Genomic DNA, 20,288 nt, shown 5'->3' on the forward strand with positions numbered 1-20,288 from the left:
CACCAGCGTAGGGCCACCTTCGGGTGTACTGTTGTCGCATCATTTTCTTTTGGACTGCTTAGGCTTTATGCTCTGAACTTGTGTCTCACTTACGCTAGCACTTGTTTCTATTACCTTTTGTATGCTAGTTTTCATTTATTCGTACTATTTACATTACTATTTTATTAGCTTCCGCACTGTGCACATGGCTACGTCACTTCCACGTGACGGCCAGCATGCCCTGATCTAGGTCGGGGTGTGTCAATCAACCTATCCAATCAAAAACCCCCTTTGGATTGGATGGGAATGAATGAAGAAATACTAAGTCATCCCATATCAAATCTGGAACTTTGGTTCTTGCCAGAATTTGTGAGACTTTATAATACGTATAAAATGAAACTGTGGGTTATACCAATTAAATTACTACTTTTTAATTCTAATATAAAAAAAATGCTAGTGAAAACAAAAGCATCATTGGAAATTAAAAAAGAGATCCTTTTATATCAATATCGTCGAATGAAAAAAAATCTCTTGAAATAGAAAACCGAAATCAAGGAGAAAAAGAATCCATGGGCCAAGCAAATCTTAAATCAGCTCTTTCAAACCAAGAAAAAGATGTTGAAGAAGATTATACGGGATCGGACATGAAAAAACATAGAAATAAAAAGCAATACAAGATCAATACAAAAGCGGAGTTTGATTTCTCCCTAAAAAGGTATTTGTATTTTCAATTGAGATGGGATGATTGTTTAAATAAAAAAATAATCAATAACATCAACGTATATTGTCTCTTGCTTAGACTGCTAAATCCAAGAGAAATTACTATATCCTCTATTCAAAGGGGCGAAATGAGTCTGGATATTTTGACGATTCAAAAAGATGTAACTCTTACAGAATTTATTAAAAGGGGATTTTTGATTATTGAACCAATTCATCTAGCTATAAAAAAATGATGGAAAATTTATTATGTATCAAAACCTCAGTATTTCATTAGTTCATAAAAGTAAACATCAAATAAATCAAAGATACCGAGAAAAAAAACATGTTGATAAGAATTCTGATGAAGTCATTACAAAACATCAAAAGATGATAGGAAATAGATATAAAAAAAATTATGATTTGTTTGTTCCTGAAAATATTTTATTGCCTAGACGTCATAGAGAATTGCGAATTCTAATTTGTTTAAATTCTAAGAATCGACATAGAACGGCATCTTTTTGTAATGGGAATGAGGTAAACAGTCAAGTTGTGGATAAAAGCAAAAAATATAAAAAAAAATTATAAAATTAAAGCTATTTCTTTCGCCCAATTATCGATTAGAAGATTTAGCTTGTATGAATCGTTATTGGTTTAATACCAATAATTGCAGTTGTTTCAGTACGGTAAGGATACATATGTATTCACGATTGAAAATTCATTAATAGTACATTTTTCCTATATTTCCCATACCATATCTGGTCTATGACGACAAAGAGATGCACACATACATTGTCATACATTCCATTCTGATACATGATACTAATTCAATGACATATCAATTAGATCTAAAATGAACAAAATTTTCTTATTTTAGGTCTAAACTTTTATCTTTTGTGAGTGAAGAAACCAACCATACTTTTGTATCCCCTTTTAAATCCAATTTTAAAATGAAAATAGGATTGAGTAAGTTTTATTAAATTTAAAAAATTAGAAATTAATAACAAAATACAAATTTTTGTATATACCAAATAAAATTAGGGGCATTATTATTATTGATCAATAAAGATATCTATCAATAAAAGATATCTTAAAATAAAAGGAGGGGGGGATAGAAGATTTCAGTTTATGGTAAAAAATTCATTCATCTCAGTTATTTCACAAGAAGAAAAAGACGAAAACAGAGGATCTATTGAATTCAAATAGTTAGTTTCACCAATAGGATATGAAGACTTACTTCACATTTACAATTACACAAAAAAGACTATTTATTTCAGAGAGGTTTACGTCAAATTTTGGGAAAACGCTAACGATTACTGTCTTATTTGTCAAAGAAAAATAGAATATGTTATAAAGAATTAATTAATCGGCTGGATATTCGGGAGTCAAAAACTCGTTAATTTTATTTTTATAAAGGCATTTTGAATTATTTGATTTATTAGATCTTGAATTTTAATGAACTTTTTTTCGTTTTCAGCAATTCATGAAAGAATTAATCGAGGAAAAACCTATGAATATACCAGCTACAAGAAAAGACCTCATGATAGTCAATATGGGCCCCCACCACCCATCAATGCATGGTGTTCTTCGACTCATCATTACTCTAGATGGTGAAGATGTTATTGAATGTGAACCAATATTGGGTTATTTACACTGAGGAATGGAAACAATTGCGAAAAAATTGAACAATTATACAATATTTGCCTTATGTAACACAGTGGGATTATTTAGCTACTATGTTCGCAGAAGCAATAACTGTAAATGGACCAGAATAGTTGGGAAATATTCAAGTACCTAAAAGAGCCAGCTATATCAAAATAATTATGTTGGAGTTGAGTCGTATTGCTTCTCATATGTTATGGCTCGGTCCTTTTATGGCAGATATTGGTGCACAAACTCCGGTTTTCTATATTTTCAAAGAAAGAGAATTAGTATATGATCTATTCGAAGCTGCCACCGGTATGAGAATGATGCATAATTATTTTCGTATCGAAGGAGTAGCGGCCGATCTACCTCATGGCTGGATAAATAAATGTTTGGATTTTTGCGATTATTTTTTAACAAGAGTTGCTGAATATCAAAAACTTATTACACGAAATCCTATTTTTTTAGAACGAGTCGAGGGAGTAGGCATTATTGGTAGAGAGGAAGTAATAAATTAGGGTTTATCGGGACCATGCTGCGAGCTTCCGGAATACAATGGGATCTTCGTAAAGTTGATCATTATGAATGGTACGACGAATTTGATTGGGAAGTATAGTGGCAAAAATAAGGAGATTCATTGGCTCGTTATCTAGTCCGAATTGGTGAAATGATAGAATTCGTAAAAATTATTCAACAGGCCCTGGAAGGAATTCTAGGGGGACCCTATGAGAATTTAGAAATACGATACTTTGATAGAGAAAGGAATCTGGAATGGAATGATTTTGAATATCGATTTATTACTAAAAAGCCGTCTCCTACATTTGAATTGCCGAAACAAGAACTTTATGTGAGAGTAGAAGCCCCAAAGGGAGAATTGGGAATTTTTCTCATAGGGGATCAGAGTGGTTTTCCTTGGAGATTGAAAATCCACCCACCGGATTTTATCAATTTGCAAATTCTTCCGCAGTTAGTTAAAAGAATGAAATTGGCTGATATTATGACGATACTAGGTACCACAAAATTTGATAAAGTCATGCGAGTTTTTAATTTTCTACATATATATCAAAAGTACCCAGTAGTGTCACTTTAAAAAACGATAAGAAAATTTCATTTTTGTCGGATATTAGCAATCCGACATAAATTCATGTAATGTTGGATAAAAGAACCAACAACATTGCTTGCGTGACAAAAGGCTTTTGCTATCGAGTAAGACTCTTAATCTGCCAAGAAAAAGGAAAGCCCCTTAAACAAATAAAGCAAAATGGTGCTGGATACAACCGACACTAACACTCGCATCGGATACAACCGACAGAAAAGATATTAATAATAATAATAAATAAATAAAAAAGACAATTAAAATAAACATAAACAAAACTAATAATTATCTGCCATAATATTATTCATTCATATAAAAGTTCGTTACTTATGTTTATAATCTTTTACTAATTATACAATTTGTAAGAAAATGAAAAAATATACATACATTCTACTTCCTTTTCATCTTCTTAATTTGGGATTCCACAAGTGACAGCCCGTCTCGAAATATTTGTATCGATGGCGTGAAATTACTAAAGTACCCTTGAACATTTGTGGCGTTGTGTGGTTTAAGTTTTGGTTGTGGACCAATATGTTAAGTCCCTAATATTTTGGAACCAATTAGGAACTTAGACTTAGGTTTGTTTTCTTGTTTTTGGTTGGTTGCAAACTGGACCACACAACACAAACACACAAATCCTTTTCCCCGTTGACCTCTCTCTCTCTCCCTTTCCCTCTCGGATTTTTTTCCATTTCCATACAGTTGTATGGACAGACCTTGGACTAATCATTTCTTGCACGGATCGAAGCTTTGAAGGTTGGTTTTGGACTCCTAGCAGGCCCAGGAACTCCTCCATACCCTTGGTTGGACGTGAAGCCTTCAAAAACCCAAGAACCAAGAATTCCTGATTTGGTGCACTATTCATGCAGTCATGATCGTGGACTTTTCAGTGAGTTTTAAGGTTCTAGGAAGCTTTAGGATGTCTTCACGAAGCTCGGGGAGTAATTTTGAAGTGTTTTGGACATCGAGAAGCTCGAGTTCATCGAGTTGCAGTAATGGCTGGATTATCATGGGTTTTTCCAGCAAGATTCCGTTGGATTTAAGTCCTAAAAGTGGTAAGGTTTTGTTCTACTCATTGTAAGCTTCATTTTGGTACAAATTTCATGAATTTTGGTTGAAAAATGAAGAAGATATGATGATTAGAAGTTTTTCCAGAAACTGGCAAAAATTCAAGTTGCAGACGGCGGCGCTAACGGCGAAGGACGGTGGCTCCAGCGAGGATCACCGGAGAAGACGAAGAATATTCCGTCAACTTTGACGGAATATACTAACGTTGTTACTAACGGCGTCAGGTATATTTAACAGTATATTCCATTATTGGACGGAATATTCCCTAACGCCGTTAGGGTTTCCGTATGTGTGCCAGGCATGTGCATACGGGTGGCCGGCGCATCTGCCCGTGCCTTGGCTGGCACGTGGCGGCGTGTGAGTGGTTGGAAAAATTTTCTAAAAATATAGGGATGTTTGTGGTGTTGAGTAGGTCACGTTGGTATATTCAAACACCCCATTTGAGCAATATATGAGAAGTTATTAGCTAGTTTTGTTTATGTGCTTTAAATTAACGTTTATACAGTTGTTTTGCATATAGGTGAGACCTATCTTCAGGACGAGTGTAGTCAATCGAGGCTTATGGGCTACGACCCTTCCACATACTAGTGAGCGGGCTTTTGGTTTTCCGTATATACCTATATACTTGAGATTTTTCCGAGAAAATCGATTTAAATGAAATTATGTTTGTGCGAATTGATGATCATGTGAGATGTGTTGAGAGCTCATAAACCTGCACCCCAGTATTAGTGCACCCGCCCAGAGTTAGGGCACAATCATTCACGTGATGTTCACCCTCCGCACCATACGCTCATCTTGGATCCAAGTTAGGTGCACAATCCTGTCGTACAGACCACTATAGATGGTTCCGACTCGTAGGTGACCCGTGATTATTCGCATAGTCTTCACGTGATCATAGCACTTGAGCGTACTTATTTACACCCAGTCCTGTCGTACAGATCATTTTAGGTGGTTCCGACTCGTGTGCAAGTATATTTGTTAAGATGTGGATTTGAGCCGTACAGGTCACGTTAAGTGACTCCGACTAGATGGATGAGCTCTAGATTCAACCGTACAGGTCATGTTAGGTGACTCCGGTTGACATATTATTTGCATTGATTTATATCACCTGGCTTACATATTTTTATGCTGAGATATTCGACATGGCATATTTGTGAATTTTGCTACTCTGAGCATGGTTATGGTATAGATATGTATTCTATTTTTCTGAGAAATTATATAGGTTTTACGGCGAGGGGTTACAATCTTTGATAAATGAAATGGTTTTGAAAAGCTTCGTTTTTGGCCACTCACACTTTCTTTTTTGCGCCCCTCCAGGTTTTAGTTAAAAGTTCTTTTTGGTGGCTTATGAGGAGTCCACGGCAGCTTTGACAGATTATCACCATTGTATGGTCATCTTTGGGTGTTGTATAATTAGTATTCATCCTGCTGGACTGCATTTAGGCTACTTATGCTCTGGTTGTGAATTCACACTTATTTCGTCTTGCACCTTATCTTATCTAGTGCTCTAGTTAGTTGGTTTTTTATTTATTCGTTCTTATATTATTATTGCTTCCGCACTGTGCACATGGCTACGTCACCTTCACGTGACGGCCAGCACGCCTTGATTTCGATCAAGGTGTGTCACCACAGCTCCGAGTTCTCCGTTAAGTCATTGCTCCTTATTAATAACAAAAAAAAAAAAAAACATTTGTAATGTATATTTACAAAAACAAAACATACATAAAAGCTCTAAAGAAAGACCAATTTTGAATTTATGCATAATATTTGATAAGGCATCTCAAGTCAAGATTCAAAATACAAACTCGATTTAATAACATAATCAAAATTTAAAACACAAACTAAACGTAATACAAATAATTTAAACCGTACTGGTTTAGGAATGTTGCTCCTTGAATTGTTCATCCGTATTGATTGAAGCGAGAAGGAGAAGGAAAGAAAGAGGAGAGGAGAAGGAAAGGGGGGAAGGAATGGGCAAGAGAGAAGGCAGTGGTGCAAGGAAGAGTGGGAGTGGTTTTATTATGTAGAATTGGTATTATTGTCGGTTAAAGCGACATCAATATGTTTCTATAAAAATATAAAAACTATTGCTGTCGGATATAATCGACAGCACTAAGAATGGCAGGAAATATCCCACCCAAACTTCCCTCCAACAAATTTGTCACGATTTAAAAAAATAAAATAATAATTGTTCCGTTTAATAAATAAATAATACATATTTAAATAGAATACATTTTTAAAAAATAAATAAATAATTGTTTGGTTTAATAGATAATACGTATTTAAATAGATAATAACGCATGTACGTAAAATATGCGATAAAGAAACAAAAGGATAATTGTACGATGAAAATGTCATCACACAAACTAAATATTGTATAATCAATACTTCAAAAACATAAATAAAAATTTAGTACAAATTACTTTTCCCACTTCAAAATTTAGGAACAAATTCAACGAAGATTTGCATTCTACGAAACTATCAACAATCTAACCGTCAAACCTATTTGTATATACTATAAGAATGCAATGAAGGAATTCGATCATCAATTTAAAATATTTACACTAGTGGATATCACAAAATCTTATTTTATACTTAATGGAAGTATAACATTAACTCTAAGTGTTTATTTAATCTACCGTTTTGACGCGATATGCATTCTATGTAACTTTTTTCAATGATCCAACCGTCAAACTTGTTTGTACACACTCCGAGATAAATAAATAAAAAAATAAAAAAATAAAAAAAATAAAAAAAAAAACCTTTCAAAGATTAGGTAGTGGAACAAAAATTTTCGACGGTTATAAATGAAAAATCACAAGTTAACAATTATTTTAGCTCTGATTTTGAAGATTTTACAGCTACACTCCTCGATCCTGTAAGAATACAATGAATGAATTTGATCTTCAATTTAAAATATTGCACTAGTGGATACCACAACATCTTATGTTGTACTTATTCGAAGTATAAAATAAATTTGTAAGTGTTTGTTAAATCTATCAATTTGATGTGATATGCATTCTACGAACCTAGTTTCAACGATCCAATCGTCAAACATGTTTGTATATACTACAAGATAGCATGCGTAAAAAATTGCTAAAAAAAAAAAAAACAAAAAAAAACATTCTGAGATTAGGTAATGGGACCCAAAATTTTGATGGTTATAAACAATAAAATCATGATTTTATCTCCGATTTTGATGATTTTTTATGGCTACACTCCTCGACTGACACACCCCAACCCGAAATGTCCGCCTAGACTCCGAATCGAGCTATGCTAGCCGACACTCGGAGGGTGACGAAGCCATAAAGTGTAGTGATGTGGAAAATGTGAATAAATTTAATCCTAAAAGTGCCTAAATATAAGAGTGCGCTTGTGAGGAGGAAGGAACCCATTTCACACGTGATGTCAGAGTATAAGTAAAGTACAATAAAGCAAGATGAGAATTCTACAGTCAATAGTATTCCCACAACAACAGTTTGCCAGAAATCCTCGTCGACATAAAAGCTCAGCCACTAAAAACCTGAAGGGGCAAAAACTAAGGGTGAGTGGGCCTAAAAATAAAGTTTTATAAAAACCTTTTCAAAAACATAATATTTCTTAAGTAGTATTCAATACAGCACAATATTTCGTAAGTACACATGATGTCCATAATCACATAATCTCGCAGAAGCAAACATATCATATCGAGTGCTCATCAACACATGCTGACACATGAGTTCATGCAAAGATATTTTGACATGAACAGGACTGGCTGTAACAATGATAAATGCTCTAGTACTACGATCACGTGAAGACTGGCGCTAAGCGCAACACATACGAGTCCTAATTGCCTATAGCAATCTAGGGCAGGATTGGCACTTACAATGTATCCAAAGTGAGTGTACGGTACGATGCGCACATACACGTGAAAGACTCGCCCAGGCTTAAGCAAGTACTAACATCAGTGCAGCAAATGATGAGCAAATAACATAAATATAGTCATGCCACAGTGATTCGATAATTTTAATCAACATAATATTATCCATACCTGTAATTCTAATTGAGGCATCCCTTAGTATTATAATGATTTCCTAATTCTCATTGTTACGTCATTTCCTAATTTCCTATAAATGTTAATTTAATTACGGCAATCACATAGAAAATTCATTACTAGATGTATATATGGAAACTAAATAAATATATGTATATATCAAAGAAAAGACCCACTCGCAAATCATGTCGTTGGGTCAAACCCACCTCGCGGGCTTCGAAGATCCTAGCAATGCATTTCACCTAGAAATGAAACCATTTACGTAAATATAATGTACTAACGTAATTACGCGTTTTCATACAAAGTATGGCAAATAAAGGAACTATTTTAAAACGGTCGAATTTCTGAAAAACGAACGACAAATTCAGATTCAGCATGTCGAGAAACCAAAGGAAGGACCTCAGGTTCCTCCACGCGCTACCACAAGTGGCTGCACTGGCAGCCATGCGCCAACGACCAACATGAGCCCACGCACGTGCGAGTACCATCGTACTCGCCTTCCTCGCAAAGGCCTGTGTTTTGCAGGTTTTTGGTCCGACTTCCAAAGCTCTTATTGAGCTCGATCCTCCACCAAAATCAATGATTCAAAAGCTATTTTGAAGTTAGAAATGTAGGGAACAAAACTATACCAAAGTGAGGCCAAGATAAGGTCGATGTTGGCTAGAAAAATGGCCTGAAAGTGGCCAGGTGGTCACGGTTCTATTTTTTCCCAGAAATCTGGGGAGTCTCCTCGAGGTGTTTCCTGTTACAAACACGCCTAAAAGTCATATATCATGCCTAGAAGTGATTCTAAACAATGAGAAGAGTTCTCGTTGAATGGGAAAAAGCCCTCAAGCTAAGGTATCTCGAGTAAAATTGTAGAAGGGAGATAGTGGTCCACTATAGCAGAATGGTGGTGATCGAGTGTTTTCTAGTCACGAGAATGGTGATGGTGGTCACGCTTTGAAGAGGAGAGAGGGATGAGAAAGCCTAGGGGCTTTCCCCTGCTTCTGGGTTTCATGGAGTTCGTCTAGGCAGTGAGATAACGGGGGTGGTTCAGGTGTAAATCGCTAGAGAGGTGGCGAGGTGGTGGTTGTGCTACTCAGCTCTACCGTTTTTTTTTTACAAAGAGGAGAGAGAGATGAGAGATGAGAGGGAGAAAGCTAACAGGGTTAAAGGGAAAGAGGTAAGCTGGCAGCCAAGGAGTGGTGAAGTGAGGTGAAGGAGATTTGAGAAAAATAAGAGAGTGTGAGATCCGGGAGATAAGGAACACGGAGGAATGGGGAAAGAATAGGTTGTGGGCCCCATTGGCTATGCAAAGTAATGTCACAAAAGACAAAATAGAAAAATGTTCCCCGCGATTTGAAATTACCAAAATATCTTCCATGTTCGTAGTTCCGTAAATTTTTACCTGTAGCTCCGATTTTGATTTCGTTTGCGCCTGCGAGTTCATAGTGACGAGCTCTACGAGGATACACCAAAAAAATGTTTCATACGTCTCCCAATACGCAAGTCAACACCCTCGCCTCTAGGGCCATTTTCGTCAATTCACACTTTTAAAATTTATAAAATCGTAGAATTCGGGATAGGTTGTCACATCGACCCTATAAGAATACAATAAACAAAGTCTGATCTTCAATTTAAAACATTTACATCAGTGGCTACTTAATCAATTAAAATTACGTCCTTTTTTTTTTTTTTTTTTTTTTTTTTACAGCTTCTAGTTCCTCACAAATACAAATCACATTTAACAACAGCTAACCACCTTAAAAAATAGAGCAATTACTATTGACGACCACTTGTTGCCCTCGGGAATAAATATTTACTTCCGGCCATTTAAACATGCCCATGAAAAAAATATAACTATAGTAAAAACAAATTAAAAAAGACCAAAGATTATCAAAATTATGCTTATCTAATTGTGATTATTCATTAAATTCAAGTTTTGTACATCTTTATGCCAATTATAGTGAAAAATATATTAATTTAATATAAATAAATATTTAATCGCCCAAAAAACACATAAATAAATATTAACTAGTTTAACTCAAAATATCACAAAGGGACTAGGAATGGATGGTATAAATGTATGAAATATACGAGTTATCAATTACCCCCAAACCTAGTTTTTGCTAGTCCTCAAGCAAAACTAAAACTGAAAACAAACAAAACAAAGAAAAATCTAACTAGACCACTTTCGATGGCTAAACGATTGCACTGAGCAAGTGCAACAAGCCTTTAAACCTCTACGTGTCCCTAGTAGTAGGAGTTGTGTCTCCTGAGGGTTTACAGCAATAACACCCACAAATGTCTATAGACTTGACAAATAAATTGGTTAAAACTCGCTTGAAACAAACTAATAAGAACCAATGAATGCTTAGTCATACCATTAAACAACACACTGCCACTTCAAAGAATCATATCATATGTGTAGTGTAAAAATATTGCTCCATGACTCATGACTTCAAAAGCACCATACTCAAAGACTAAAGATAGAATTTGCCTCAACTCTAATTCTCACAGATTGTCACTCAAATTTTCACTTAGATCCTAAGGTTTTGTCTCTCATCAAACATATGTGAGTGAAGTTATGTAAAAGGGAATCAAAATTCTCACATATGAAATATGAAATAAAAGCACAATTTCTGAATATATCTCATGAAAGGAATCAAACATTAAGAATATGGATAGCATACATACTTACCAGCACCCATGAATTTATCCTTAAAGATCAGCTAGGTCTTCACATGGTTGTAATGTAAGGCTTAGGCTAGGGGCTAGGAAAGAATGGATAGGAAATACTAGAGCTTGGGACATACCAAAGTGCCTTTGTTGTAAAACCAGCAAGCTCTCCTCTTGAATTGATCTTCGTTGTTTGTTCTTGGCGTCCAAGACACACGTGAAATAGTGAAGGATTTGGAAATTGCATCTTCTTTATTCATTATTTTCTTTTCTTTCTTTCTTTTTTTTTTTTTTTTTTTTTTAAACTTTTTTTTTTCTTGTTTTGCAATTCCAGCACGTGTTACCTTGGTACACGCCACATTCTTGATCTAGAGCTCAATCTATCTTTGTCTTCATCACTTTGGTATTCTCCAAACTATAAGGTATGGCTGTAATGGGCTAAGATGGGTAGAGTTTGGTGTAGGTGATGAAAGAATCAGGTTAAAAGTGTTTGGCTGCAAAAAACAAAAAAAACAAAAAAAAAAAAAAAAATGAATGGAACACACAAAGGGTTGGGAATAAAGCCATTTGGTGGTTAAAACATGCATAGCCTAACATCGTCTCAATGGGTTCATTCATAAGTGATAACAAGCATATGGTATCTGCAACAGAGAATTATTCTTAGCATTCAATCAACAAGAAATAATGAGATCATTTAAAGTGAATTTGCAAGAAGAAGATAGGAGTACAAACACTTTAAACCCTCTCAAAGATGCAAATAGGCTCAAAATAGCTCACTAGTGTAGTCTCTACTATTCGTCTTCCATAATTTGAGCATGACACTTTAATCACCATAGTTCAAAAGTAATAACTTTGTGAACTACAAAAATTATGATATGGAACTTTTCATGACAACACCATAGTCAGATTGTATACACAACCATCATATACATTCACATTAGTAAGCAAAAGCAAACTTTAACCAAAACTGAAATCAAAAGAAAATTTTCAATTTCCAGTAGAAGAATGACGAGTACCTCGCCAACCTCTTCCAGCAGAAGTTGGATGTGCCTATGGGGGAGCAAACACATGATCCACTTGTATCTCTACAATTGTTGATGGATGAGATTGGATGACGGAAAGGTAAGGAACTTCATGGCCTAGGAGCCGGTCTAGTTCGAGACCTCGATGGGTCTTCTTCTTCATCTAGCTTTATCTAGTGTTCTAAAAATCAACCTAGGTGGTGCCTAGGCACTATGCGGTGGTCAGTTGCTAGATTAAGCCAAAATCGGAAAGCAAATTAGAGAAGAAATTAGGCGGGTGCCTATGGGTTCTAGAGCCTAGGCATTGTTGAAAGTCGAAAACAGTTTGATTTTAGTTTCGAACTTTTTTTTTGTTTTGAATCTGCAGAAAGAGGAGGAGCGCCATGTTTTAATGAAGACGACTACATACAGGTGTAGGGTTTAGAAGGTGGTAGGCTCATTATTTCTCCCTCATTCCCTCCTGACGTGAGCAACTTTCTATTTTTTTTTACTTATGTTATTCACTGAGACCACGCCACCATGCATCTATTTGTCTTATTTTGTAATAGTCATCCAACGAGACAGTAGCATCCTAAATTCCTAATTAATAAGAGGTTTTAGGAATTATGAGTTGGTATGTCGATAAAATTAAAATGAATTAGGAGGTGTGGTCCACTAGATGCCTTAGATGTCCCTACTACTCAGTTAATGTTTTTTACTCACACACCATTATTTTTTTTAATTTCACTACAAATTCATAAAACTTTTAAAAATATTTTATACAATACTACAGACTCATAGTTACTTAAATTTTCATTTCATATCATCAAACTCACTAAGATACTAAAGCGAGAATTCTGATTTTTTGTCGGTTGTATGTTAAATAATACACTTAATTAAACTAGTAAACATAAATATTAGTATAGTATTATTTATTTTATTAAAGTGTAAATAGGCACTTCTTTGGTACTTAGTAATATTGATTTTCTCTTCATTGGTAAGTGAGAGATCTTAGGTTTCATTCTTGCTAAAGGCGAATATGAAGCACATTATTACTATCCTATTATGAGGCTTACCCCCTTCCCTACCCCCTTAGTGCAGATAATAAAGTTTGTTAAAAAATGTATACGCTATATAATAAATTTACTTAAATCCATCTAATCTGCCTAGGCCCTAGCCAATCACCTAACTAATGCCAAGTATCTTTTGAAACCTTGCTCTCATCCTTGAACCGAGACGTCTTCCAGACTACATATGTTGAAGATGAAGCTAGCGCACCAGAGAGAATAACCCACGCCAAAAGGAAGAAGCGGCGCACCTTATTCAAGAAACTGCTCGCAAGCAGAAGCAATGCGCATGGACATCGCTGGGATAGCCAAGCAATGCTAACTTCTGACATTCGCATTCCCCCAGCCACCTTAATTAGTCCACCCAGTTTATGTTAATTTGTTTAATTTTTTTTTTTTACATATTTGTACAAACAATTTTATTTTGAATGCAATTAGGATTAAGTAAATTACCTACTTTAAATATTGTTTTAATACCATTTAAAAAAAATTTAAAAACATTAACAAGGTTAGCCTACATTTAATACCATTTTTTACTTAATTTTCATTAATTTTAGCTTTTTAAATTAATATAATTAGGATTAAGTAAATTACCGACATTAAATATTGTTTTAATACCATTTAAAAAAAAAAAAAAAGAGGTTAGCCTGACGAATTATTTCGAGCAAACTTTATCTTATTTTTTTTATTTTGTCGGGTGAAAACTTTTAATAGTATGTACAAAGGTGTGGGGCAACAAAACATCATAGTCGGGTATGATATTTTCGTCGAGTAAAGGCAGTCAACGCACTTTTACCAGATGACTTCTTTCGTCAGACAAATGCAACTTTGCCCTACGACTAACTTTTTTTTTTGTCAAGTAAAACTTCGAGCATGGATTTTGCACAGCCAACTTTTCTCAACGAATTTCCGTTAGCTAAAGTTTTAGGCGACGAAACCCTCTTTAATCTGACAAAAATAGGTTTTCATTTTTATTTTTATTTTTATTTTTTTTAATGATGTAATGGAATGATAGAATAAATAGTGGTATACTCGTCCTGATTTAGGAGAGAAGATCCAGCTTGGGTTTGAAAATACCAACTCATATTATGTCAATAATTTAAGGAATAGAAAACTAGATTTTAATCCTTAAATATAAGATGAAGTTTAGAAAAATGTTTTATACAAGATTAAAAATTGATTTTAGTCCCTAAACTGTCACATCCTGGCCCGGGACCAATTTGGTATCAAAGCCAATCCCTGGTCAGAAGTGTGCTGATGAGGACGTTGGGCCCCTAAGGGGGGTGGATTGTAAGATCTCACATCGTCCAGGGGAGCGGATCCTGTAAGCCTTATATGTATATTCCTATATCTTCCTAGCACGAGGCCTTTTGGGAACTCACTGGCTTCAAGTTCCTTAAGAACTTCGAAGTTATGCGAGTTTACGTGAGAGCATTCCCAGGATGGGTGACCCACTTGGTAGTTCTCGTGTGAATTCCCAGAAACAAAACCGTGAGGATGTGGTAGGGGCCCAAAGCGGACAATATCATGCTACGGTGGAGTCGAGCCTAGGATGTGGTGGGGGCCCGGGCCAGGATGTGACATAAACTCTATTTAGTGTCAGCATATGTATTCAATATCTCTCTTTTTTATTGGATAATTTTATGAAAATATTATAAATTTTAATTCTTATTATGGTAAGTATCTTATATATAAGAAAATATTTTTCGGTACACTTATGTTTTTGCATACTTTCTTATGTGCCACTACTTCATTACAATATATTTAGGTACGAACATCTCGGTACACTAGATTAATATAATATGTTTAGATATGAACATTTTGGTACAATAGTTTAGTATAATATATTTAAGTACTGACATTTCGGTACCCTAGATTAGTATCATATAGATAGATATATACAATTTGGTACACTTATGTTTATGCATATTTCTTATGTGCCACTAGTTCACTATAATATATTTACGTATGAACATTTCGGTACACTAATTTAATAAAATATATTATGATACGGATGTTTAGTGTCACATCCCGGCCAGAGGTCCACCACATCCCGGGCCCGCTCCACCACTGTAGCACAATATTGTCCACTTTGGGCCCCGGCTACGTCCTCACAATTTTGTTTCTGGGAACTCAAACGAGAACTTTCCAGTGGGTCACCCATCATGAGAGTGCTCTCGCACAACACTCACTTAACTTCGGAGTTCCCATAGAACCCGAAGCCAGTGAGCTTCCAAAAGGCATCGTGCTAGGTAGGGATGAGAATCTACATATAAGGATCACTCCCCTGGACGATGCGGGATCTAACATTTAGGTACACTAATTAGAGGAAGTTAAATAAATTAATGAACTAAAATGTGTATAATAATAAATTTAAAATTTATTGTAATGATATTAAATAAGATATCTATTAAATATTAAAACAAAAATATAATATGAACTTGAATTAAGTACACATTAAGGGACTAAAATCAATATACAATCTAACACCAGATTTTTTATTAAATTTTAATCTTCTTAAAGGATTAAAGTTCAAAAACCCCTTTAAGGAATCGTTTGATAATCTTCTCTTTTTTTTTTCTAAATTGAAAATTCTTGTGGTAGCTATTTTTTTAATTTTTGATAAATTACATATTAGTAGACTGCGTTGTTTCCCTAACATTTTTTGGAAGACCTTATTTGTCTTACAAATTGGAAGATCACATGTTGACATGGTGAAATGTACTCAAAATAAGCAATTGCTCCTTCTGTACCGCAAACCCGAAGTTAGCTAGCTCTATCCTTCTATCGTCTAGATGCGAACTACATCTTTTCCCTAACCCGCCACCGAGAGTAAAATTAGAGGATGGACAAGATCAATGTCTTAGTCTTATAGGACGAACCAGAATACAAAAATAACTGAAATAAATAGAGATAAAAGATGACAAGTGATAAAAGAAGGAAAACGATAATAAACCCATGCTCGGTGAAGTACTTATGAAATCAAACACACGCAATATGCACGATTGCACTTCTGCCAATAGTCACGGATGTTTATTGAAGTTTGCACAGGACCATCAGCAATCCAAAGTCTTCAATTTATTTTCACTTGGAATTCTCCATACCTATCTTGTTTTTCACAACTTGTTGCTCCACTTTTAAATATATACATCTACAGTCTCATTCCGTTAGAAATTTCTCAAATAAGCTTATTTGAGAGGTGCTTTGTAGGGCTCACTTCATATCGTATTTCGACAATCCAACTGTTCATCTTTTAGGCCTTTTCTCAAGATCATTTCTACCCAAAATCACCAAAATCCAAAACTATTTGACTAGTGGACTAAATGGTAGTCATATTAATGCTTCTTTGAAAACCGTATTTCACTACAATTGGATGTCTTAATGGTTGTGGATTTGTCTAATTTTTTGCAAAAATAATTTATAATGATATACTAAAATATAGACCATTTAAACTGTTGAAAAATGTTACTTAATGAGCATCACAAGGTATCTCTCAAATAATTTTACAAAGACAATATATATTGTCTTTGTATTGTCAATTCCATGTGTCATAAAAAAACCAAGTCACTGCTTCGTCATCGAACCTGCATATAACCCATTAAAACCCAAGAAGCACAAACCTAGCAAAGCTCATATTATGGGTTCCAAGGTCATTGCCATGTTCTTCATTTTCTTGATTTGCATGGTAATTGCATTGCCACCCATTCAAGCTTGTACACCTTGCACTCAGCCACATCCATGAAAACCACGCCCTCCACATCATCCATCACATCCACCACAACGACCTTGCCACCATCCCAAAAACCCTCCACACCAGCATCCACACCCAAACCCACCAACCACAAAACACCCACCACAATATAAACCCCACCCACCATCCAAGAACCCACCAGTTGTTATATCCCCACCCGGAATTACACCTGCAGTTACTCTGGCTACCCACCTTACACTGGCAGACCTCCTGGTGGTGGCGGCAGAGGAGGAGGCGGTAGTGGTGGTTGCAGCGGAGGTTGCCCTTGGGGCGGAGGAAGTAGCCCAGGTGGGGGAGGAAGTTTTCCAGGTTTAAACCCTCCGCCGGCCAGATCACCAGCTACATGTCCAATAGATGCGCTGAAGCTGGGGTTTTGTGTGGATGTCCTTGGTGGTTTGGTGCATATTGGGTTGGGGAACCCGGTTGACAATACTTGCTGTCCAGTGCTTGGAGGGTTGCTTGAGCTTGAAGCGGGCATTTGTCTTTGCACTACTATAAGGCTTAAGGTGGTTAACATCAACATATTCATTCCTCTTGCAGTACAAGCTTTAATTACTTGTGGGAAGACTCCTCCGAGTTTTGTATGCCCTCCTCTAATAAGTTCATTTTGACTTTTATTTTGGTCAAAAGTTCGTTTGTACTTTGTTGTTAACGCGGGGTTAACATTTCTAGATAGCTAGGTTAATTTCAATATGTTGGTTTGCTTACTGCGGCTAATATTATGGATAGAAAATTGTTATTAGCACTTCAAAAATCTCATTTGGCACTTCAAATTTTCTATAATTAGAAAGAAAAAAATACACTTGTGCGGAGTATAGAATGAGATTTTTAGAATGCTAATAACAATTGCCTATGAATATTAGTATATTATTGTGTTCATGTGACCTGATAGTATGGTTTCGATATAACTTGTGCTATTAATGACTTACTTTCAAATAGTATCAATGTCACATCTCGGCTCGGGCCAAGGATTGGCCCTGATACCAAATTGTCACATCCCTGCCCGGGCCCCCACTACATCCCGGGCTCGACTCCACCGTAGCACAATATTGTCCGTTCTGGGCCCCGACCACGCCCTCACGGCTTTGTTTCTAGGAACTCACACCAGAACTTCCCAGTGGGTCACCCATCCTAGGATTACTATCGCGCAAACTCGATTAACTTCGGAGTTCCTACGGAACCCGAAGCTAGTGAGCTCCCAAAAGGCCTCGTGTTAGGTAGAGATGGAAATATACATGTAAGGCTTACAAGATCTACTCCCCTCGGTGATGTGGGATGTTACAATCCACCCCCCTTTAGGGGCCCGAAGTCCTCGTCGGCACACTTCCGACCAAGGATTAACTCTGATACCAAATTGTCACATCCTGCCCTGGGCCCCCACCACATCTCGGGCTCGACTCTGCCGTAGCACAATATTGTCCACTTTGGGCCCCGACCATGCCCTCACGGTTTTGTTTCTGGGAACTCACATGAGAACTTCCTAGTGGGTCACCCATCCTAGGATTGCTCTCGCGCGAACTCGCTTAACTTTGGAGTTCCTACGGAACCCGAAGCCAGTGAGCTCCCAAAAGGCCTCGTGTTAAATATATATATAAGGCTTACAGGATCCATTCCCCTGGACGATGCGAGATGTTACAATACCAGAAAATAAAAAAAATAATAGTACCGAATTAACATTGAGAACCTCGCAAATTAGATGACCTAATCCAATTTTATCACTATAGGTGGTTATTGCTTAATAGAGTGTAGTGATATAAATTATTATTTTTACTTAGTTATCCTTAATTAAAGATGTATGGTTACATAGAATTACATTAGTGTGGAGCATGTCAATTTCCAAGATGTAAAATTGGAAAAAGAAAGACATCTAATCTCTAAAATATTTTGCTTCATCTTAAATTTTTATTTGTAACAAATCTTGCATATTTTTGGACTCATTGACAATTATTATTATGTGGGGTCAAGTTTCTTAAGACATGACCTTAAAAAATAATAATTTATTATAATCTGTAGTTTATTCTTATTATAAAGCGGCCCAAGTTGGGACTAGAATTTTTATGACGTGGAGATTAGTCCTTTATAGAGGATCATTATAGATATGCTTTATGCCTCGTTTACGTAACCGTAATTAAATTTGGAGTAATTAGATTGAGAAGAAATTGAAATTGGGTGAAATCCGAATCTGATTCATGTAGAAATTGTTTACTATGGCTTTTAAAAATCCAAGAAGAATATAACCTATTCAATAATTCACATGAATTGGAATAAAATTAATGTGATTACTAAAATGCTTCTATTCTACTAATCTATTTTATATGCTATAAATTTTTATTTTAACTTCTTTATATATATATTTTTTTATTATTTTGGCTAAGTGAACAAAATTTTGGGATCATCTTGGAATTTTAGAAATAAGTGAGGGTATAAGATGGAGCAAAAAACCACTATGATTCCCCCAATAAACCAGAATTCAATTCCCACCAAATTATAGGGAATCCAATTCCTCTAAATTTTAGAATTGAATTCCAAAATTTGCATGGGTCTCACCATATTTTTGATTCTCCAATATTGATAAACATAGAAGTATTCCGTAATTAGAATTCAGTTACATTTTTTTAGGGTCCATTAGATTTTACCCCTTACAATTCACAATCCTTAGACTAAAACCCATGTATCTATAAACATCTAATATAAACCCAAATTTAAAATGTGTAGCCATAATGAAAAACAATTGACCTAGTAATACAATAGTATTACACTTATGCCACTCATCCTTAGCATGCGTTTCAAAATATAAACTCAGGCATTTCAGAATACAACCCTAGGCGTTTCAGAATATCATCCCATGACCGTTTCAAATCCATCCGTTTTGCAGAAAGCCATCCATAACAACATCATTGATTTCAATAATTACCACGTTTATGGGGAGAGATTGACAATCAGAAAATCCAACCGTTTTTGGGATTTGAATCACACCATTCAACTTCAATGGAGATACTTTCAAACAACATGGTGTATAGTGGGTCTTCAATGAATCCGATCATAATCTGTGCATTTAAACAGGTGATTATGATACACTTTTACCTATTTATTTTATGAAAATCTTATGTATTTCATAGTATTTAATTTCGTTTGTTTCGTAGGTAAACTAGTGTCAACACATTTGTTATACGAGACCGCCAAATCATATTTGTTTATATATATTTGGAATATGATGCAGTCATTCCATTCGGTGAAGTTTATATTTACCCTTCAACTATGCAATCGTGCAGCCCATATGGTGGCGGCGTGT

The 20,288-nt window shown here is 35.6% G+C and overlaps 1 protein-coding gene across 1 annotated transcript; it reads right to left on the reverse strand.

The window, feature by feature from the left end:
- Positions 1-17,189: 17,189 nt before the first annotated feature.
- On the reverse strand, positions 17,190-17,474 carry LOC137709973 (glycine-rich protein A3-like). Its single transcript, XM_068448948.1, has one exon. It carries the CDS (start codon positions 17,472-17,474, stop codon positions 17,190-17,192), a length of 285 nt encoding a protein of 94 aa, XP_068305049.1.
- Positions 17,475-20,288: the final 2,814 nt, after the last annotated feature.

This window comes from Pyrus communis, chromosome 12 (assembly GCF_963583255.1).
Source record: "Pyrus communis chromosome 12, drPyrComm1.1, whole genome shotgun sequence".
NCBI lineage: Eukaryota > Viridiplantae > Streptophyta > Magnoliopsida > Rosales > Rosaceae > Pyrus > Pyrus communis.